Below are 20,442 nucleotides of genomic sequence, written 5' to 3'. Positions count from 1 at the left end.
AGAGACTCGCGCCACCAGCAGCTGGTTGTGATCGCCAAAGACAACGGAGAGCCCGCGCTCTCTGCTACAGTCACCATCAAACTGTCCACGGTGGAGACCGCCCTTAAAACCTATGCTGACATGACTGAGGTGCCTTTGGGATATGACATCTTCTCCGATTTAAACCTGTATCTGGTGATCGGACTGGGCTCTGTTTCATTTCTTTTACTCATCACTATATTGGTCACCATCGTGCTGAAGTGTCAGAAAACGAAGCCCAGCAAAGCGCCTCCTCCGAGCAGGAACAGTGTGATCAGCGAGAGGAACTCGACCATCGCGGATTCCACTCTGGTCTCCAACGATGCCTACTGGTACAGTTTATTTCTAGCAGAGACCAGGAAAGGAAAGCTGGTGGTCAGACAGCCTGTGCCAAAGGGATCGAGATACATCGTGTCCAGTATACCGAGGAGCACAGGAATGACCGAGACCAGCGACTCAGCTGCTTCTACTCTACAGGTAAGACAATCCGAGTTAATAATCAAAGAGAGATTTACATGACGTTTTACGCACAATTTCCTTCAGATTACAAGAGAATAGGTAGTGCGTACGTTCTATATAGAATACCCAGTGTTTCCCAGGTTGAGGACATATAAAATATTTATCTTTCTTTCATATGTTAATTAGTTTAATTTCTCCTCACTTATCCTTTTTACGGCTGTTTTGTTCTTTGCCCTTGTTATTTTGAAGCTCTTCATCTATTATCAAATATTTCCTTGGCATCGAGTAAAACATAAAAAATCGTAACATAAACAATGCGGAAAATAGAAGAATACATATTTTAAGCAAGGATTTTTTCCTCCTTATTGTGTATGTTCAGACCAAACTCACAGTGTCGCTGTTCTCTAAGAAAACACATTTGGTCATAATCCCAATCGCCATGACAGATTTCCTATTGGAGGAAAGCGCACAAAGAGCGCGCCATGACAAGAGCTTCGCTGAGTCTGCCATTCGCTTCTCAACAAATTTCATGATCTCGAGGAATACAAATATCTCAAACGTTGCAGAATGGAGGGACGCCTGAAGTCACAGTTTTGGAGGTATGTAATGGTCCTCATATATTTCGCCGCTATTTTGGACACAGCGTCCTCTGTTACGCACTATTCTATACCAGAAGAAATGGAGGAAGGCTCTGTTGTCGCTAATTTGGCGTCAGATTTGGGACTGGATATGAAAACACTCAGCAGACGAAAAATGCGGCTCGACATCATATCTAACAAAAAATATCTAGATGTTAACAAGGAGACAGGCGAGCTCTACATATTAGAAAAGATGGATCGAGAATATCTCTGTATATCAAAAACAGCAACGACATGCTTTATCAAAATGGAAGTAATACTCGAGAACCCTGTTCGAATATTTAACTTTGAAATTGAAATTGTAGACATAAATGATAATGCTCCCCAGTTCCGGAGAGATACGATCCATCTGGATATATCAGAATCTACATCAGCTGGGGAGAGATTCTCACTCAGTAATGCGGTGGACCCTGATATTGGCTCGAATTCTATAAAAACCTACTACTTAAGTGAGAGCGAACATTTTGATATTGAAATACAAACAGGAAGGGATAGTTCAAAATTTGCAGATTTAATTCTGAAAAAGCCTTTAGACAGAGAAAAACAAGCTTTACATAATCTGATACTCACTGCTGTGGATGGAGGAGTCCCCGCGCGCTCTGGCACCGCTAGCATTATTGTGCGCGTTCTGGACACTAATGACAACGCCCCTCAATTCGATAAAGACAGTTATACTATAAATCTAACAGAAAACGCACCTATTGGAAGCCTTGTAGTGAAATTAAACGCGACAGATAAAGATGAAGGCTCAATTCAGATATATTTTACTCTTACAGTTTGTATACATCAGAGAAAACGCAGCAGACATTCAGTCTGAATCCTGACAGTGGAGAAATCAGAGTAAAAGAAATGATTAATTATGAGGATTTCAGGATCTATGATATGGAAATTATAGCAACAGATAAAGGAGCTAATAGTCTCTCTGGAAAGTGTAAAGTAAGATTTTAATCACAGATATGAATGACAACCATCCTGAAATTTCCATAAAATCATTCTCAAGTCCAGTGAAAGAGGATATAGCTGTAAATACTGTAATTGCAGTTGTTAGTGTGAGTGATAAAGACTCAGGAGAAAATGGACAGGTAGATATTCATATTTCTGATGATTTACCTTTCGCGCTTAAAGAAACGTCTGATAATTATTATGAATTATTAGTTTCAGAACCGTTAGACCGTGAAAAGGTTCCAGAATATGACATCACTATTACCGTGACTGACAGGGGCATCCCGTCGTTATCTGATAATGAAACTATAACTTTAGAGCTGCTGGACGTTAACGACAATGTTCCTCAGTTCCCACAGACATTCTACACGATACCTGTTATGGAGAATAACGCGCCTGGAGCTTTACTGAGCTCTTTAACTGCTATAGACCCAGATCTCCATGAAAATCAGTATTTAGTCTATTTTATCATAGAGAAGGAAATAGTGAACACCTCCATGTCCATGCTGTTCTCCATTAACCCAGAGAACGGGAATCTTTACGCGCTAAAGACGTTTGACTATGAGATAGAGAAGGAGTTTCTTTTCCACATCGAGGCCAGAGACTCTGGCGTTCCTCCGCTCAGCAGTAACGTGACCGTTCACATTATTATCATGGATCAGAACGACAACACACCGCTTATAGTGTCTCCATGGCGCGCACGGCTCGGTGGTGGAGGAAAAGATCCCGAGATCCACCGATAAAGGGACTCTGATATCCAAAGTCATCGCCATAGACTCTGATTCAGTGCACAACTCTCGAATCACGTACCAGTTTCTCCACAACACTGACGCGACATTATTCAGCTTGGATCAATATAACGGAGAGATCCGGACCATGAGAATGTTCAGTTACAGAGACTCGCGCCACCAGCAGCTGGTTGTGATCGCCAAAGACAACGGAGAGCCCGCGCTCTCTGCTACAGTCACCATCAAACTGTCCACGGTGGAGACCGCCCTTAAAACCTATGCTGACATGACTGAGGTGCCTTTGGGATATGACATCTTCTCCGATTTAAACCTGTATCTGGTGATCGGACTGGGCTCTGTTTCGTTTCTTTTACTCATCACTATATTGGTCACCATCGTGCTGAAGTGTCAGAAAACGAAGCCCAGCAAAGCGGCTCCTCCGAGCAGGAACAGTGTGATCAGCGAGAGGAACTCGACCATCGCGGATTCCACTCTGGTCTCCAACGATGCCTACTGGTACAGTTTATTTCTAGCAGAGACCAGGAAAGGAAAGCTGGTGGTCAGACAGCCTGTGCCAAAGGGATCCAGATACATCGTGTCCAGTATACCGAGGGGCACAGGAATGACCGAGACCAGCGACTCAGCTGCTTCTACTCTACAGGTAAGCACTGCCACATAGTGAGAAAAAAAAAAAAAAGAAACAAACAAATTCTAATCTAAGTTATGGATCTTTTTTATGGTCAAGTAAAATGTCCTTTTAGGTTCAACTTTGCGCATGCGTATTTGCTTTTATTTTGCTTTAACTTACCAATAAATCTGTTCAGGAGGTAGATAAATAATATTTTGCATCGATTTTACGCTTTGTAATGAAGTTATTTATTCTTTAGAGATAATTCAGCTGCATTCAACCTCTAAATGTTTCTCGCGTTCAATTAGGAGACTTGCCTTAATCACCTGCGACATAAAGCATTTTCATTGGCACAATGTTTTGTAATTTATCTAGCTTGCGCTTGTCATTTGCTGTTGTTTGCATCTAGTATGAAAAGCTTTATTATAGGTATTCAGATTTTTTACACTTTATTTGAAAGTTTTTGTTTCATAGGTAATACTATTTTAAAATATGTTTTTAATTTGACTTTCACTGCACTCCTCGCTCCTGTGCGCATAGAGTCGCTGTCCACCAAGAAAATACTTCTCTAGTCATACTGCCATCGTCGTCATTGCTGATTCTCCATCTGTGGGCAACATTGCAGTCTTTCTTTCAGGCAGGATTATTCGCTCTTTCATATATTGGTCCAGTTGTATTCTCTTACATGTCATTGCGCGAATTATTTTCTTGAACCATATCCACGTTTTGGAACTCTTTGGACCTGCTTTCAGTGTGCAATATAAGGAAAATCAAAACAATGGAACCGAAAGCACGGATTTGGCTAAGGTACGTCTCGATCTTCGTATTCCTTCTTGCAGCTGTATTTCAGACAGCATTTGCGGTTACTCACTACACAATTCCGGAGGAGATGGACGAAGGGTCCGTGGTTGCAAATTTGGTGTCTGATTTGGGATTGGATTTGAAAAGCATTAGTAAACGTAAAATACGGTTGGATGTTGTCGCTAATAAAAAATATCTTGACGTTAACAAAGATACTGGGGAGCTGTTTATTTTAGAAAGGATTGACAGAGAGAATCTGTGTCCATCAAAATCAGTCACAACATGCGTTCTCAAAGTGGATGCCACATTAGAGAATCCAATTCGAATGTTTAATATTGAACTTGAGATAACGGACATAAACGATAATGCTCCACGTTTCCGACGAGATACAATGCATTTAGACATATCAGAGGCAACAGCAATAGGAGAGAGATTTTCCCTCACTAATGCTGTAGACCCTGATACAGGTTCAAATTCGGTAAAGACATACTATCTCAGTGAAAGCGACCATTTTAGTATTGAGATTCAGACTGGACGAGACGGATCTAAGTTTGCTGACTTGATACTGAAAAAGTCATTAGACAGAGAAAAACAAGCTTCACATAATCTGATACTCACTGCTGTGGATGGAGGAGTCCCCGCGCGCTCTGGCACTGCTAACATTATTGTGCGCGTTCTGGACACTAATGACAACGCCCCTCAATTCGATAAAGACAGTTATACTATAAATCTAACAGAAAACGCACCTACTGGAAGCCTTGTAGTGAAATTAAACGCCACTGATAAAGATGAAGGAACGAATTCCGATATATTTTACTCTTTTAGTCTGTATACTTCAGAAAAAACGCAGCAGACATTCAGTCTGAATCCTGACAGTGGAGAAATCAGAGTAAAAGAGATGATTAATTATGAGGATTTCAGGATCTATGATATGGAAATTATAGCAACAGATAAAGGAGCTAATAGTCTTTCTGGGAAATGTAAAGTAAGGATTTTAGTCACAGATATGAATGACAACCATCCTGAAATTTCCATAAAATCATTCTCAAGTCCAGTGAAAGAGGATATAGCTGTAAATACTGTAATTGCAGTTGTTAGTGTGAGTGATAAAGACTCAGGAGAAAATGGACAGGTAGATATTCATATTTCTGATGATTTACCTTTCGCACTTAAAGAAACGTCTGATAATTATTATGAATTATTAGTTTCAGAACCGTTAGACCGTGAAAAGGTTCCAGAATATGACATCACTATTACCGTGACTGACAGGGGCATCCCGTCGTTATCTGATAATGAAACTATAACTTTAGAGCTGCTGGACGTTAACGACAATGTTCCTCAGTTCCCACAGACATTCTACACGATACCTGTTATGGAGAATAACGCGCCTGGAGCTTTACTGAGCTCTTTAACTGCTATAGACCCAGATCTCCATGAAAATCAGTATTTAGTCTATTTTATCATAGAGAAGGAAATAGTGAACACCTCCATGTCCATGCTGTTCTCCATTAACCCAGAGAACGGGAATCTTTACGCGCTAAAGACGTTTGACTATGAGATAGAGAAGGAGTTTCTTTTCCACATCGAGGCCAGAGACTCTGGCGTTCCTCCGCTCAGCAGTAACGTGACCGTTCACATTATTATCATGGATCAGAACGACAACACACCGCTTATAGTGTCTCCATGGCGCGCGCACGGCTCGGTGGTGGAGGAAAAGATCCCGAGATCCACCGATAAAGGGACTCTGATATCCAAAGTCATCGCCATAGACTCTGATTCAGTGCACAACTCTCGAATCACGTACCAGTTTCTCCACAACACTGACGCGACATTATTCAGCTTGGATCAATATAACGGAGAGATCCGGACCATGAGAATGTTCAGTTACAGAGACTCGCGCCACCAGCAGCTGGTTGTGATCGCCAAAGACAACGGAGAGCCCGCGCTCTCTGCTACAGTCACCATCAAACTGTCCACGGTGGAGACCGCCCTTAAAACCTATGCTGACATGACTGAGGTGCCTTTGGGATATGACATCTTCTCCGATTTAAACCTGTATCTGGTGATCGGACTGGGCTCTGTTTCGTTTCTTTTACTCATCACTATATTGGTCACCATCGTGCTGAAGTGTCAGAAAACGAAGCCCAGCAAAGCGGCTCCTCCGAGCAGGAACAGTGTGATCAGCGAGAGGAACTCGACCATCGCGGATTCCACTCTGGTCTCCAACGATGCCTACTGGTACAGTTTATTTCTAGCAGAGACCAGGAAAGGAAAGCTGGTGGTCAGACAGCCTGTGCCAAAGGGATCCAGATACATCGTGTCCAGTATACCGAGGGGCACAGGAATGACCGAGACCAGCGACTCAGCTGCTTCTACTCTACAGGTAACTTGAACTGCATAAAATACATTTGAATTTTGAGTTCAGTATTTTTTAAATTATATTTTCGGGCTTAATTTCAGTATTTCTTTAAAATAACGTAGTGCTCTGTTATTTCATGTCGATTGTGTTTTCCTTTTTTAGTCGACACATTTCTGCTCTGATCATGAAAATGAGTTACGAATGTTATTTTGCATTTATTTTATATATTTGTGGTAATTCTTCAAAACATACGCAACGGGTCGCTGTGCCCCAACAAAAACGACGATTTACATTTATTTATTTATTTAGTAGTCGCCATGACAGTTCATGCTCACCAGCGAGTCTTTATGTAAAAGCGTGTGGGGATGCTAGTGCTTCTGCTGGCTTTCTGTATTGAATAACACTGTGATACTTCTGTAGAACGCAGGTGGAAAATAAGTCAATATTGGAATTTGCTGAATGTCTTGCATCTGCTGTCAACATTGTTAAGGACAGCTGTGTTTTGGGCGCGTAAAGACAACACGCTGAACAGACAGAATGGATGCGCAGCCTACAATGATGAAGTACGTCGCAACATTACTTCTGCTTTCGGCACTGGTTTACACGGCGTCTTCTGTCACGCATTATTCTATTCCGGAGGAGATGGAGGTAGGCTCTGTGGTTGCTAATTTGGCTGCAGATTTAGGAATCGATGTGCAAACGTTAGGAAGACGAAAAATCAGATTGGATATCCTTGCAAACAAGAAATACCTGGATGTGAACAAAGGCACTGGTGAGACCTGTTTATTTTGGAGCGCATTGATAGAGAATATCTTTGCATATCTAAAACAGTTTGTTATTTAAAAATGGAAGTCATACTTGAGAATCCAGTTCGTATATTTAACATTGAATTGGAAATAATGGACATTAACGACAATGCGCCTTACTTTCGTAGGGATACAATTAATTTGGACATCTCTGAATCTACTGCTGTTGGCGAGAGGTTTTCTCTAAGTAATGCAGTTGACCCTGATATTGGTTCAAATTCCATTAAAAGTTATCATTTGAGTGAGAGTGCAAACTTTGATATTGAAATACAGACAGGGAGGGATGGTTCAAAATTTGCTGATTTAATATTGAAAAAAGCTTTAGATCGCGAAGAACAGGCCATACATAATCTGATACTCACTGCTGTGGATGGAGGAGTCCCCGCGCGCTCTGGCACTGCTAGTATTATTGTGCGCGTTCTGGACACTAATGACAACGCCCCTCAATTCGATAAAGACAGTTATACTATAAATCTAACAGAAAACGCACCTATTGGAAGCCTTGTAGTGAAATTAAACGCGACAGATAGAGATGAAGGCTCCAATTCAGATATCACTTATTCTTTTAGTCTGTATACATCTGAGAAAACACAGACAGCATTTGAATTAAAGCCTGACAGTGGTGAAATCAGAGTAAGAGAGATGATTAATTATGAGGATTTCAGGATCTATGATATGGAAATTATAGCAACAGATAAAGGAGCTAATAGTCTCTCTGGAAAGTGTAAAGTTAAGATTTTAATCACAGATATGAATGACAACCATCCTGAAATTTCTATAAAATCATTCTCAAGTCCAGTGAAAGAGGATATAGCTGTAAATACTGTAATTGCAGTTGTTAGTGTGAGTGATAAAGACTCAGGAGAAAATGGACAGGTAGATATTCATATTTCTGATGATTTACCTTTTGCACTCAAAGAATCATCTGATAATTATTATGAATTATTAGTTTCAGAACCGTTAGACCGTGAAAAGGTTCCAGAATATGACATCACTATTACCGTGACTGACAGGGGCATCCCGTCGTTATCTGATAATGAAACTATAACTTTAGAGCTGCTGGACGTTAACGACAATGTTCCTCAGTTCCCACAGACATTCTACACGATACCTGTTATGGAGAATAACGCGCCTGGAGCTTTACTGAGCTCTTTAACTGCTATAGACCCAGATCTCCATGAAAATCAGTATTTAGTCTATTTTATCATAGAGAAGGAAATAGTGAACATCTCCATGTCCATGCTGTTCTCCATTAACCCAGAGAACGGGAATCTTTACGCGCTAAAGACGTTTGACTATGAGATAGAGAAGGAGTTTCTTTTCCACATCGAGGCCAGAGACTCTGGCGTTCCTCCGCTCAGCAGTAACGTGACCGTTCACATTATTATCATGGATCAGAACGACAACACACCGCTTATAGTGTCTCCATGGCGCGCGCACGGCTCGGTGGTGGAGGAAAAGATCCCGAGATCCACCGATAAAGGGACTCTGATATCCAAAGTCATCGCCATAGACTCTGATTCAGTGCACAACTCTCGAATCACGTACCAGTTTCTCCACAACACTGACGCGACATTATTCAGCTTGGATCAATATAACGGAGAGATCCGGACCATGAGAATGTTCAGTTACAGAGACTCGCCACCAGCAGCTGGTTGTGATCGCCAAAGACAACGGAGAGCCCGCGCTCTCTGCTACAGTCACCATCAAACTGTCCACGGTGGAGACCGCCCTTAAAACCTATGCTGACATGACTGAGGTGCCTTTGGGATATGACATCTTCTCCGATTTAAACCTGTATCTGGTGATCGGACTGGGCTCTGTTTCATTTCTTTTACTCATCACTATATTGGTCACCATCGTGCTGAAGTGTCAGAAAACGAAGCCCAGCAAAGCGGCTCCTCCGAGCAGGAACAGTGTGATCAGCGAGAGGAACTCGACCATCGCGGATTCCACTCTGGTCTCCAACGATGCCTACTGGTACAGTTTATTTCTAGCAGAGACCAGGAAAGGAAAGCTGGTGGTCAGACAGCCTGTGCCAAAGGGATCCAGATACATCGTGTCCAGTATCCCGAGGAGCACAGGACTGACCGAGACCAGCGACTCAGCTGCTTCTACTCTTCAGGTAGGCTTATATACCGTCAACAGGTGAATTAGTTCTTCAAAGAAGCCAAACAACAGTGTATACAGTTTGACTTTTCAGCCTTTAGGCAAACACTTTTTAAGCCCAGTCTATTCTCTCTGAGGTGCTTATATTCATCTTCTGCCTTTCAAGTGCACATTCACATTATATTTTCCAAGATTTTCCAGGTTTCCCACCTTGTGAAGTTATGCTGAAGTTCAAAGGGGAGTGTTCAGTTCTTAGCACATTTTCTCTTGAACTTTAAGAGTTTGTATATGTGCATTTGTTTTTCTTTTTCTCTTTCTTCTGGACTCAATCCAGTACTGTTCTTTTTATTTACAGTCAGTTACACTTCATTTTCTTTTCTTAAACGTTCACATACACTTTTAAATACATATGTTTATATTTGTTCAGACAAAATGACAGAAGTAAACATTGCCTTCTTGCAAATTTTGATATGTGTTTTTGCTGTGCTTGTTCTAATTCTACAATTCTACAGCCCTATATATCTTACCTGTTGTACATATACTCTCAGCTTCCCTCTGGCTGAGCCAGCTGCCACAGTGAAAGAGATTGTCTGTGTGTGTGTGTGTGTGTGTATGAAATGTAAATTTGTGCAAGCATGTTGTGTAACGTGTTGCTTCTCTCTCAGAACTGGTTGATCTACTTTTCTGACCTGCTGTTGCTGTTTCACCTGCAGTTTTGGTGTTCATAAGACCATGTTGTGATAAATTTGTGCTTAAATCTCTTTGTCTCCCATGTTCCAAGTTTTTTTTTTACACACAGACACCTTCACACACACGTTTGTTTTTGTGAAAAGTGGGGACATCCCATAGGCGTAATGGTTTTTATACTGTACAAACTGTATGTGCTATTGCCCTACACCAACCCTACACCTAAACCTACCCCTTACAGGAAACTTTGTGCTATTTCAGATTTTCAATGCACTCCATTCTGTGTGATTTATAAGTGTTTTGAAAAGTGGGGAAATGGGGTAATGTCCTGAAAAGTCACCTTCTCCTTGTAATACCTATGTCATACCCTTGTCAGTATACAAATTTATGTCCTCATTTGTCACAAAAATGCGCACACACACACACACACACAAAGCAAACTACAGTGGCCCCACAAATATTTGGATAGTTCAGTCAAACTTTGGCAGTTGCTGCTTGGTTTGCATGAGTTTTATTGCATAAACGAACAAAGTATTGTTTTTTTAAAATATTTTAAAGTGTGGCTTAAGTATCCAAAAAACTTTTGGGTCCACTGTGTTTCTTAGCATTGGTGTAAATCCCTTGCAGTAACACTTGTTGTGCGACGTCAAGCAGTGAATATTTTTTTATTTTCTTTTTGATTTATTTTCCATAAATTAAGTGAATATGGATAAATAATGTTTTATTTACTGAACATGATAAATTTGAATTCGATCAAGCACTTGCTATGTTTTTTTTTTTTTTTTTCTTTAGCATTTGTTCTCTTTTGTTAGAGAGTGTTACCTGAAGGACAGGTAAGTCATTGAAAAACAAAATGAGAAAGTCTTTAACTTTTCCCTTTTTTTGTGCAGCCTTTTTTTTCCATGTAAACAATGTATTTTAATCTGTCTCTCCTCTCATTCTCTCATTCTTAGTGCCTCTTAGTGAATTTTAGAATGTAGTTTGTTTTGCTTCATTTGTTATGCATTAACATTTTTTTCACATTGTGTCACAGGTTACCTGGAGTCCCTGTAATTCAGACAACAATGTTTAAAGAGAGGACAACAGACCATTTTATCTGTCTTTTCTTGATTTGATTTGTTAGTGTACTGCAGATCTTAAAAAAATAAAATAAAATAAAAACAAGCTTAGATATATATATATATATATATATATATATAAATATGTAAAGATCAATGTGAATTGAGGTTGTGTTGACAGAAAAGAGTTCAGTGAAATTCATCAAAATGATTGTGCTGAAAGCTAAATATTGAAATGTATGTCTCTGTTTTTGTTTCCGTTTTAAAGTACTCAAAATGAACGAGGTCCCCTCTCCCGCTGGAGGTATGCAGCCCTGACTTCACCATTCTCTCGATTTCTGGAGCGCCTGATCCCAGGGCCCATTGACCTTTACTGAAATACATGTGACTCTGTGTGTTTCTCTTTGTGGTTGGTGGTTTTTGTCAGTGGAGTTTGCCTTGTCCTGTTGTAGGAGGAGCCAAGGAGCCAATTTATACAACTGAATTCAAATCAGTTTTGTTCAGTTTAGATGCAGATAAATGCTTCAACAGGTCAACATCAACACTCAGTTTGACATTTCACTTGGTCTTCTGAGCTTTTTAGATGGACAGGCTGCTAGATTTATACTTTGCAGTCTTTATTTTTTTCCTACTTGTGGAACTCAATTGTTAAACTGAAATCCTTAAATCTGCTGTTTTTCTTCAGTAGAGATTATGTCATGCAGCCTCACAAACCCCACCTTTTATACACACCTGTGACCAGCAGAAATACTAATAATAATTGATTCTCTGTGGTTTGATTGACAATGGCTGGGGGTGAAAGTGTTGCTCATATACAGTTTTTCCTGCCAAAATACTTTACTAAATCAGTTAAAGTTCGTACAGAAGTAAAAATGGATTATTTACTCACCCTCATGACTTTCCAAACTCTAAGTTTTGTGGAAGAATGTTTATGCTGCTCTTTTTCTCTACAATGGAAGTGACAAGGAATGGAGGCTGTCAAATTTCCCCCCAAAATATTAAAAACCAAGTGATTATTATCTTTAAATGCTCTTGACAGTGTCTGTTTTCATTCACTTTCATAGTCTGAAAAAAAAAGCATCTAGGACATTTTTTTCTTTTTGTGTTCCACAGATGAAAAAGTCAAAGTTTTGAAATGACAGATGGATTAGTAAATGGCAGAATAATGCTCCTTTAAGCACTGATTAGGAAGATTGTTTTTAACAAATATGGCTCTAGTGCATGATCTGGTTTTTAACGATATATGTATTGACTGTTCATCTACTAAACATCATTATGAGCTCCTCAGCCTGTTTGTTGGATGGTTTGTCTACTTGTGTGTTTGAATGGTTGGTGAATTGACTGGTGGATTCCAATTTCACATACTGGTTCTGTTGAATTTCTCTTCACAAATGAAACAGAGTGATGCGAAACAAATTTCAACCACCCAGTTTTCAGCTCGCTGCCCTTCCATCACCCCAACACCCTCACCTGATATCTGAGCATGGTTCTCATTGATCGACCCACCCCCCGTCACCTGTCAATCAAACCTAGGTTCCACCTTCCGTTTTGCCTGAAGCCTTTAAGTGACAGGCCGTGGTTGCATGAGATGTGTTCAGATTCTGGCCTCTCACTAAGTGAGTAATATCTGAAGTCTAGCCTCTTACATCTAGTTTTTCTTTCTCGTTGACAGGCATCCACCACCACCAGCAGCAGTTCCACCTGAGGATCCTCCCAACCATTGCCGGAGCAACGTATGAAAAACGTTCCACCAACCTGCATGTCTGTCCACCTCTATCCATCGTATTACCCTGCACCATTATACAGAGATGAAACCAACCCTGAACGATGCCTACATCTTCACATCAGTGTTCGGAGAGTTTGCCCAGGTCTGACCAGAGGAATGACGAAGATCTTTTGCTTATGATACTAAGAGATACTCTTAAACCTGACCGGTCAAGATTGGATTTGGACTGGATCTGTGAGCACGCACACACGTACACACACACGCACACACGTACACACACGCACACGCACACACATGCATATCTTCAAACAGCACAGCTCATGTCTTTATCAAAGAAACTGTTCTGCAAAATCAGTATGCTTGTGTTTGCATGGTTAGAGTTCCACATTATATCTTCGTTATATTTAGTGACTGGTAAAGACATTGGGGAGAGAAATTAGAATAACAGAATATTCTCATATGAACTGGTGTGGACACTGAATTGCAAAAAAATACCATTCTTAATCAGTAGATACTAATGACAAATGAGATTTTTTTGCAATGTGAATGATATTAAACAAGCACAAAGAGAATTAAATGATTCAGCCATGTTGAGAGATGGAGCGTGGAGCTTTTGCTAGACTGAATTTGGACACTGAAAGCTTCTCTTTCCCTGCAATGGATGTATAAAGCCTTTCTTATGTGTTTTCTTGGATCTCATAAAGACTTCTATCAGAATAATGCAAGTGTTATCCAGTGTATTCAGAAGAGGTCACAGCAAATTTGATTTGCTGTGCCATATAGTCTTTGCTTATCTCTGTAGTGTTGTATTATATCTGTATTGCTGTTTGTGTCGGTATTTTTCCATTTCAGTATGTAAAGAATCAAGTTGAATCTAAGCACTAATCTGACTCAGAAAGTGTAGAGTATTGTTGTAGTCATGATCTCTCCTAATATGATCATAGAGTGTAGTGGAGGCTGTAAAATCACTATGACTGCTTCCTCTGTGGTGTCTGGTGACATTCATGAATGCACAAATGCAGACACAGCACAGTGATGTCATAGTGCAGACATCTGAAGGTCACAGCGGTTTCTAAAATGAGTTTAGGAGATTCATTAAGTAGCCTCTCCCTGATGCCCAAGATTTCTGTCTCAGATAAAAACCCACTGACTTCTAATAGAGACTGTTAAACAGTAAGTTCATTTTGTCCTTTATAAAAACACCACAGTATTTCAGAGATAAAGACTTGCATCAACCATCAGACTTCATTAAATCTTTGAAATAAGGCTAAATGTAAAGAGCACTCAAGGTGGTGGATGGGTTTTATTTGCTTTAAAACAAGAAAAGATGAGAACTGCTAATGTTTACTTACCAAATGTATAATTATCTAATATTATGAAATGTGTTTAATATTCATGGAAATGCTTTGGGGAAAAAAAGTGAAAATACATTGTGCATTGAAATGCACTAGCCAAATTTTTTTTAATTTTTTTTTTTACATTTTTATTTTCAATTCCTGATGTTAATATTGTGTATTAATATTAATGCATTAATATAAACTTTCATATTGCTGCTTTTTTATTGTTGATATTTTATATTTGCTGTCTATATCAGTTGTGCAATATATGGACATCGATATTTTATTTTAGTGGACAATATGGTATTGTTGTTTTTTCTGATTGTTTCCAGCCTTTCTGCAGTGTCATTTATTCCTAACTACCTGAGGGTATGGCAGTTTTCCCAGGCAGGTCAAAAGGTCAGGGTGTCATGGGGTCAGTTTAGTGACCAGCTCACTCTGGAATGCACAGCATGTGTGTTTTGTCAAAGCAATGCAACATTACAAAATACATCTGCCCGGTTCTCATTTGATTATCTGTTTTAGAGACACAAATGCTGGATGTTTACATGTGGTATTTTATACGGGAAGTAATCATTTTAAGGCTCTTAACTAGCTGTCTCAGAGTATTGGCTAATGCTCAGACATGAACAATGTTGTAAGATAACATTATGTGAGAAGATCAGAGAGAAAGAAATACATTTTTGTAGAATGACAAAATATTAAGGTTCAATATGTCTGTCAGTGTGAGCAGCTGTAAGTAGGTCACTCGTCTCTCACTGCACAGAAAAGTGGCTAGAATTCATTTACCCAAAAGCCTAATTTTGTGGTATAAAAATGGACTACCTATATAGAGCACTGCCCTGTAGTCCCATGTATTTCTTCTTCTTTCCCCTGCTGTCCAATGAAACTTGATACAGTTAAGCAAATGTTTTTCTAATTCATTTTCTACCATCATTTGTGCTCTAAAGCAGACAAACTGCCTACTTAAATCTGAACACATCCATGATCTGCCTCAGAGAAACTACCAGACCCTCTTTGCTCATGAGTATCTACTGATGTATTTGTACTGCATATTTACAATAGATAAAAACTTAATTGAAAATAATGTGATTTCTGTCATTCTCCATGTAATTCAGAAGTACATAACATGTGATGGGACGTTGCATTTGTAATATGATTTCAGGTTTTAAATGACTTCTCAGTATGTGAGTAGCAATCAGCCTGTAGCCCAACTGAACACATGCACTGGAGTAAAAAAATAAATAAAAACATGTTGTTTGTACAGTATACTATTATGATTATCTTTTAAACAGGGAAGAGAGAGACACATTGTTTATGATTATGACTTATCTACTTTCTGATCATCAGTGATACAATCAAAGTGACCTATTGTGAAATATTAATCTTCTTTCTTTGCATGATTCTCATCTGTGTGTGGGGTGGTAGGTGAGTGTGCTTTTGTTTGGGTGGGTAAAGATGAGGTCATCACTGCAGATGATGTAATGCATTGAAGAAAATTAGGCAGACCACATTTCATATCTGCATTTTCATTTAGACGCAAAACTCACTAAAAACCACACTTGGATTATCATCACAAACTTTTTTTCTGTTAATTCTAACAAATGTTAAATATAAATAATAAAGCATTAACCCCAGGCCCGGCTGGCTTACTGCCTGGTTCTGGTTCTGTGATGTGGGTCAGAACAAACTGAGAAAAAAAAAAATTAACTGCTCTTTGCTTCTCTTTTCCTCCTGACCCAGATTTCTCTCCTCCTGCTTTACAGCACAGAGAGAGACTGCAGCACTATTAAAATCTGCTGCAGCAGACACACACACACACACACACACACACGCGCACACACACACACACACTTTTCATTTGTCATACACATTTGTCCTCAGCATTTTATCATAAAGGTCCACACACACACACACACACACAAATATCCCTGTTGCCAGGCCTTCTCTAAACCACAATTCAGCTAACTGTCACAATCAAAACAACCATGCTTTCCTGAAACACTGCAGAGGAAAAAGGCCTCAATCTGAGAAATCCAGCTGACTGCTGGTTTCTAGGCAACGGGAACCTGTCTCTATAGCGACCGAACAAAAGACAGACGGAGGAACGTGGGTTAAACTGGAGAGAGTAATTTTATATGGAATGATAAAAAAGTAAAATATGTTAAATAAATAAATAAATAAATAGCAGTGTTGTAACTGAGATTTCTTTCTTGAGCGATGCATTTATTTGGTCTTCCTTAGGTCTTCCCAAACCCCTCCCTTCATTCACGCTTTCCTCTGGAGACCGCAATATTCAGCACCACGGACAGCGACCCGCCTATCCAAATGTCCGTTGCCACGGTAACGGAGGTCTGCGGGCGGGGAGGGGGTGCATGATGCTGCAGCCTGTAATTTGATGCACAGACAAGAGGCTCAACTCGCCAGATCCGGGGATCTCGTATTAGCTGTGCAGTCTATGTCAAACACACACTGTATAACACAGAAATGTATAATAATCTATGACTCCCTTTTTATGATATGAGAACATGTGTGATTGATGTGTATATTTGATCTCTACTACCACAGAGTACGTCCGTGAAAAAAGAGCTCGAGATGTGACTCACTTCGCTCTGCCCCCTGGTGTCTTTTGTCTGATATGAGGTTTGTGCATTAGAAAGCTCATACGTAAGCAGCTGTGATGGGAGGGAGAGCAGAACAAAAAAGGCGGGTGGGGCCGAGTTTGTCACGTGATTTGTGTAACTGAACCACAAGATGTCACTGCTCACCATGCAGTTAGACACCAGATCACTGCCTTCTTATAAATTCTGGCTCATTTATTCTCTTAAAGCATGATAATTCATTATTTAAATGCGTATTTCAAGACATAAAAAAATAAAAAAAGTTTTACTTTTTTTTTTTTTTTTTTAAATCTAATCAGACATTTGGTTCTCTTTTAGTGTAGTACATTTGGTGTTGTGATGCCTCCATTTTACAATTATAAACTGTATATACTGTATAAATTATTATAAACTGTAATTGTAAATTATATAATATTATTTATAATAATAATAATTTTTCATTTTTGGTCCACAATAATATCACTGTAAAATGCACTGTGAAGGAAATTATGCAGTTCTACAAAATCGCTGTGAGTGGCGCTACAACACCAATCATCTCTGACAGTCGTGTTCAGCAGATTCATTTCGTGGGTTGGCTTGCCAGACATCACTTTGGCTTTGAACAATGAACAACCACGACGATTTTAGATCTGTCTATTAAGCTGTAATTTGAAATAGCATAAATGAGTTGACCGCATTTGCTAAAACTATTTTCAGCGGTGTTCAGAGAAAGCATGGCGAGCAAAAATAAAATAATATGGATGAGCAAGATTTTTTATCTGATGTGTCTGCTGTTCAGTTCCGGAAGAAATGCTGCCCAGATAAACTATTCCCTTCAAGAAGAATCAAAAACTGGAGTCACTGTGGGGAACATTGCAAAGGACTTGGGATTTGATCCGGCTTTACTGGAAAACAGGAATTTACGTATCGTTGCGGGGACAAAACAAGAGCTCTTTCGGGTAAATCATAAAGACGGCGCTTTGTTTGTGAACCAGAGGATAGACAGAGAAGAGCTGTGCGCTAAAACCAACCCATGTCTCATTCATCTGAAAGCAGTGATAGAAAATCCACTCGAAATGCATCAGATATCAATTGACATTATCGATGTCAATGATAATCCACCGAGTTTTTTGGACGAAAACTATAAATTGGAAATACTTGAATCTGCAATGACAGGGGCACGATTTCAGTTAGAAACAGCGCACGACCCGGATATAGGCTCAAACGACTTGCAATCATATAAACTGAGCCAAAATCTTTATTTTCGTTTAGAAACGGAAGACATGGGAGACGAAGGTAAGATACCTGTCCTTATTTTACAAAAACCTCTTGACAGAGAGAAAAGCGCAAGGCATAATCTAATATTAACTGCGACAGACGGTGGCAAGCCACAGAAATCAGCTACTGTGAATATTACGATTATTGTGTCGGACATCAATGATAATGCCCCAGTGTGTGATAAGCAAAAATACACAGTAACAGTAAAAGAAAATGCCCCCGAAGGTACATTTCTGCTCCGCGTTAATGCTTCAGATTCAGATGAAGGACTAAACGGAGAAATTGAATACTCTTTACGGAACAAGTTCAGGAACGGAGCATCTGAGGTTTTTGTTTTAGATAGTTTGACGGGGGAATTAAAGATAAAAGGTGGGCTAAATTTTGAGGAAAGGCAGGTTTATGAGCTAAAGATACTGGCTGCGGATAAGGGAGCCGTTTCTTTGTCTACACAGTGTAATGTGCTTGTAAATGTTGAGGATGTCAACGACAACCGGCCTGAGATTGACGTTACTTCAGTATCCAGCCACATTCCCGAGGATGCGCTTCCTGGGACTGTCGTAGCTTTGATGGGAGTTACAGACCTGGATTCAGGTATGAACGGAAAGATAGTTTGCTCTCTGCCTAAGGATATTCCTTTTGACCTCAAGCCGTCGCCTGATGGAAACTTTTATTCTTTGGTAACTAAAGAATACATTGACAAAGAATCGAAATCGTCTTATGATATCACTATAACAGCCAAAGATTTAGGAACTCCGTCGTTAACATCAACAAGATCCATTCACGTTGATGTCACTGATGTTAACGACAACAGCCCCACATTTGCTCAAAGCCCATATACGTTCTACGTGGTTGAAAACAACAAACCAGGAATTGCTGTTTTCTCATTAAGTGCAGCTGATATAGATGAAGGTGAAAACGCACGTGTATCGTATTCAATTGATCGAATGAATTCAGACCAAACAATGACATCTTTCCTGAGTATTAATGAGGCGAATGGTACCGTTTACTCATTGAAGAGCTTTGATTTTGAGTCTTTAAAAACATTTCAATTCTTTGTTGTGGCCAAAGACTCTGGCACTCCGTCTCTGAGCAGCAACGTGACCGTGAACGTGTTTATTCTGGATCAGAACGACAACGTTCCAGTGATCTTATATCCAGTCAGCGCTAACGGTTCTGCTGAGGGTGTGGAAGAGGTTCCTCGTAATGTGAACGCAGGTCATTTGGTGACTAAAGTCAGAGCCTATGATGCAGATATAGGATACAACGGCTGGTTATTATTTTCACTGCAGGAAGTTAGTGACCACAGTCTCTTTGGTTTGGACCGCTATACAGGACAGATAAGGACCCTTCGCTCATTCACAGAAACAGACGAGGCCCAGCATAAACTGCTCATACTGGTCAAAGACAATGGGAACGTTTCTCTCTCAGCAACAGCGACTGTGATTGTCAAAGTTGTGGAGCCCAAAGAGGCTTTTGCAGCTTCTGATGTGAAAACCCAGTAAAAGACGAGGAGGAAAACAACGTGACATTTTATTTGATCATCACTTTGGGCTCGGTTTCAGTGCTTTTTGTCATCAGCATCATCGTGTTGCTTGTAATGCAGTGCTCTAAATCGACAGACTATTCGTCCAAGTATTTACAGGATACAAATTACGACGGGACTCTGTGTCACAGCATCCAGTACAGATCTGGAGACAAACGGTACATGTTAGTTGGACCCAGAATGAGTATCGGCTCTACTATAGTCCCGGGCAGTAATGGAAATACTCTAGTGATCCCAGATCGCAGGAGGAGAGGTTCTGGAGAGGTAAGATGCATCTTCAATAATAATAGTTATTTTCATAAGTTTGCACGTGTGTGTATGCCAGGGCTCTTCAACTCGGCTCCTGGAGGGCCGGTGTCCTGCAGAGTTTAGTTCCAACCTTAATTAAACACACCTGATCAAGCTAATCAAAGTATTCAGGACTATTTAAAAATGATGAACAGGTGGAATAAGGGTTGGAAGTAAACTATGCAGATCACTGGCCCTCCAGAACCGGAGTTGACTAGCACTGGTGAATGTTTTTCAAAGAGCTGTCCGTGGTGCTGAAATGAATGCGAAGTAAAAGTTAAGTGTATTCTTTAATAAAAAAGCGACCCATTCGGTCACTTCTAAAACCAGAAGGTATTACAATACGTGACACTGACCAAAGTGGGTGAAGACTGAGAATTTCATTTAGATAATAATTTGTGGTTCATTGAACTGAATGTGAGTATGAGTTTGGTTAC

The 20,442-nt window shown here is 40.0% G+C and overlaps 3 protein-coding genes and 1 pseudogene across 4 annotated transcripts; all 4 read left to right on the top strand.

The window, feature by feature from the left end:
• Positions 1-503: 503 nt before the first annotated feature.
• LOC131553187 (protocadherin alpha-C2-like) lies at positions 504-3,464 on the top strand (annotated as a pseudogene).
• A 713-nt stretch (positions 3,465-4,177) lies between these two features.
• On the top strand, positions 4,178-15,560 carry LOC131553185 (protocadherin alpha-C2-like). 2 transcript variants are annotated; one of them, XM_058797636.1, is made up of 3 exons: positions 4,178-6,597; positions 11,502-11,537; positions 12,906-15,560. In XM_058797636.1, the coding sequence occupies exons 1-2, from the start codon at positions 4,192-4,194 to the stop codon at positions 11,511-11,513; spliced, it is 2,418 nt and encodes an 805-aa protein (XP_058653619.1). In that variant the 5' UTR covers positions 4,178-4,191; the 3' UTR covers positions 11,514-11,537; positions 12,906-15,560. The 2 variants fall into 2 exon arrangements, with proteins under 2 accessions (XP_058653619.1, XP_058653618.1); XM_058797635.1 differs by lacking the exon at positions 11,502-11,537.
• Positions 7,205-9,136, top strand: LOC131553190 (protocadherin alpha-C2-like). The gene has a single exon (XM_058797638.1). It carries the CDS (start codon positions 7,419-7,421, stop codon positions 9,114-9,116), a length of 1,698 nt encoding a protein of 565 aa, XP_058653621.1. The 5' UTR covers positions 7,205-7,418; the 3' UTR covers positions 9,117-9,136.
• Positions 15,561-17,532: 1,972 nt separating the features above from the next.
• On the top strand, positions 17,533-20,408 carry pcdh2aa1 (protocadherin 2 alpha a 1). Its single transcript, XM_058798290.1, is given in 2 exon segments — positions 17,533-19,671; positions 19,674-20,408. Coding segments are annotated over 2 exon segments (2,457 nt in total). The 5' UTR covers positions 17,533-17,630; the 3' UTR covers positions 20,090-20,408.
• Positions 20,409-20,442: the final 34 nt, after the last annotated feature.

Source organism: Onychostoma macrolepis, chromosome 14, assembly GCF_012432095.1.
Source record: "Onychostoma macrolepis isolate SWU-2019 chromosome 14, ASM1243209v1, whole genome shotgun sequence".
NCBI lineage: Eukaryota > Metazoa > Chordata > Actinopteri > Cypriniformes > Cyprinidae > Onychostoma > Onychostoma macrolepis.
This window is presented reverse-complemented; position numbering and strand designations above follow the sequence as displayed.

What these genes read in the sequence shown, in the direction of transcription:
- LOC131553185 (XM_058797635.1), top strand. Translation starts at nt 4,192, where the DNA reads ATGGAACCGAAAGCACGGATTTGGCTAAGGTACGTCTCGATCTTCGTA. An exon ending in CAGCTGCTTCTACTCTACAG is followed by an intron (nt 6,598 to 12,905) that starts GTAACTTGAACT and finishes TCTCGTTGACAG; the next exon opens with GCATCCACCACCACCAGCAG.
- LOC131553190 (XM_058797638.1), top strand. Translation starts at nt 7,419, where the DNA reads ATGGAAGTCATACTTGAGAATCCAGTTCGTATATTTAACATTGAATTG.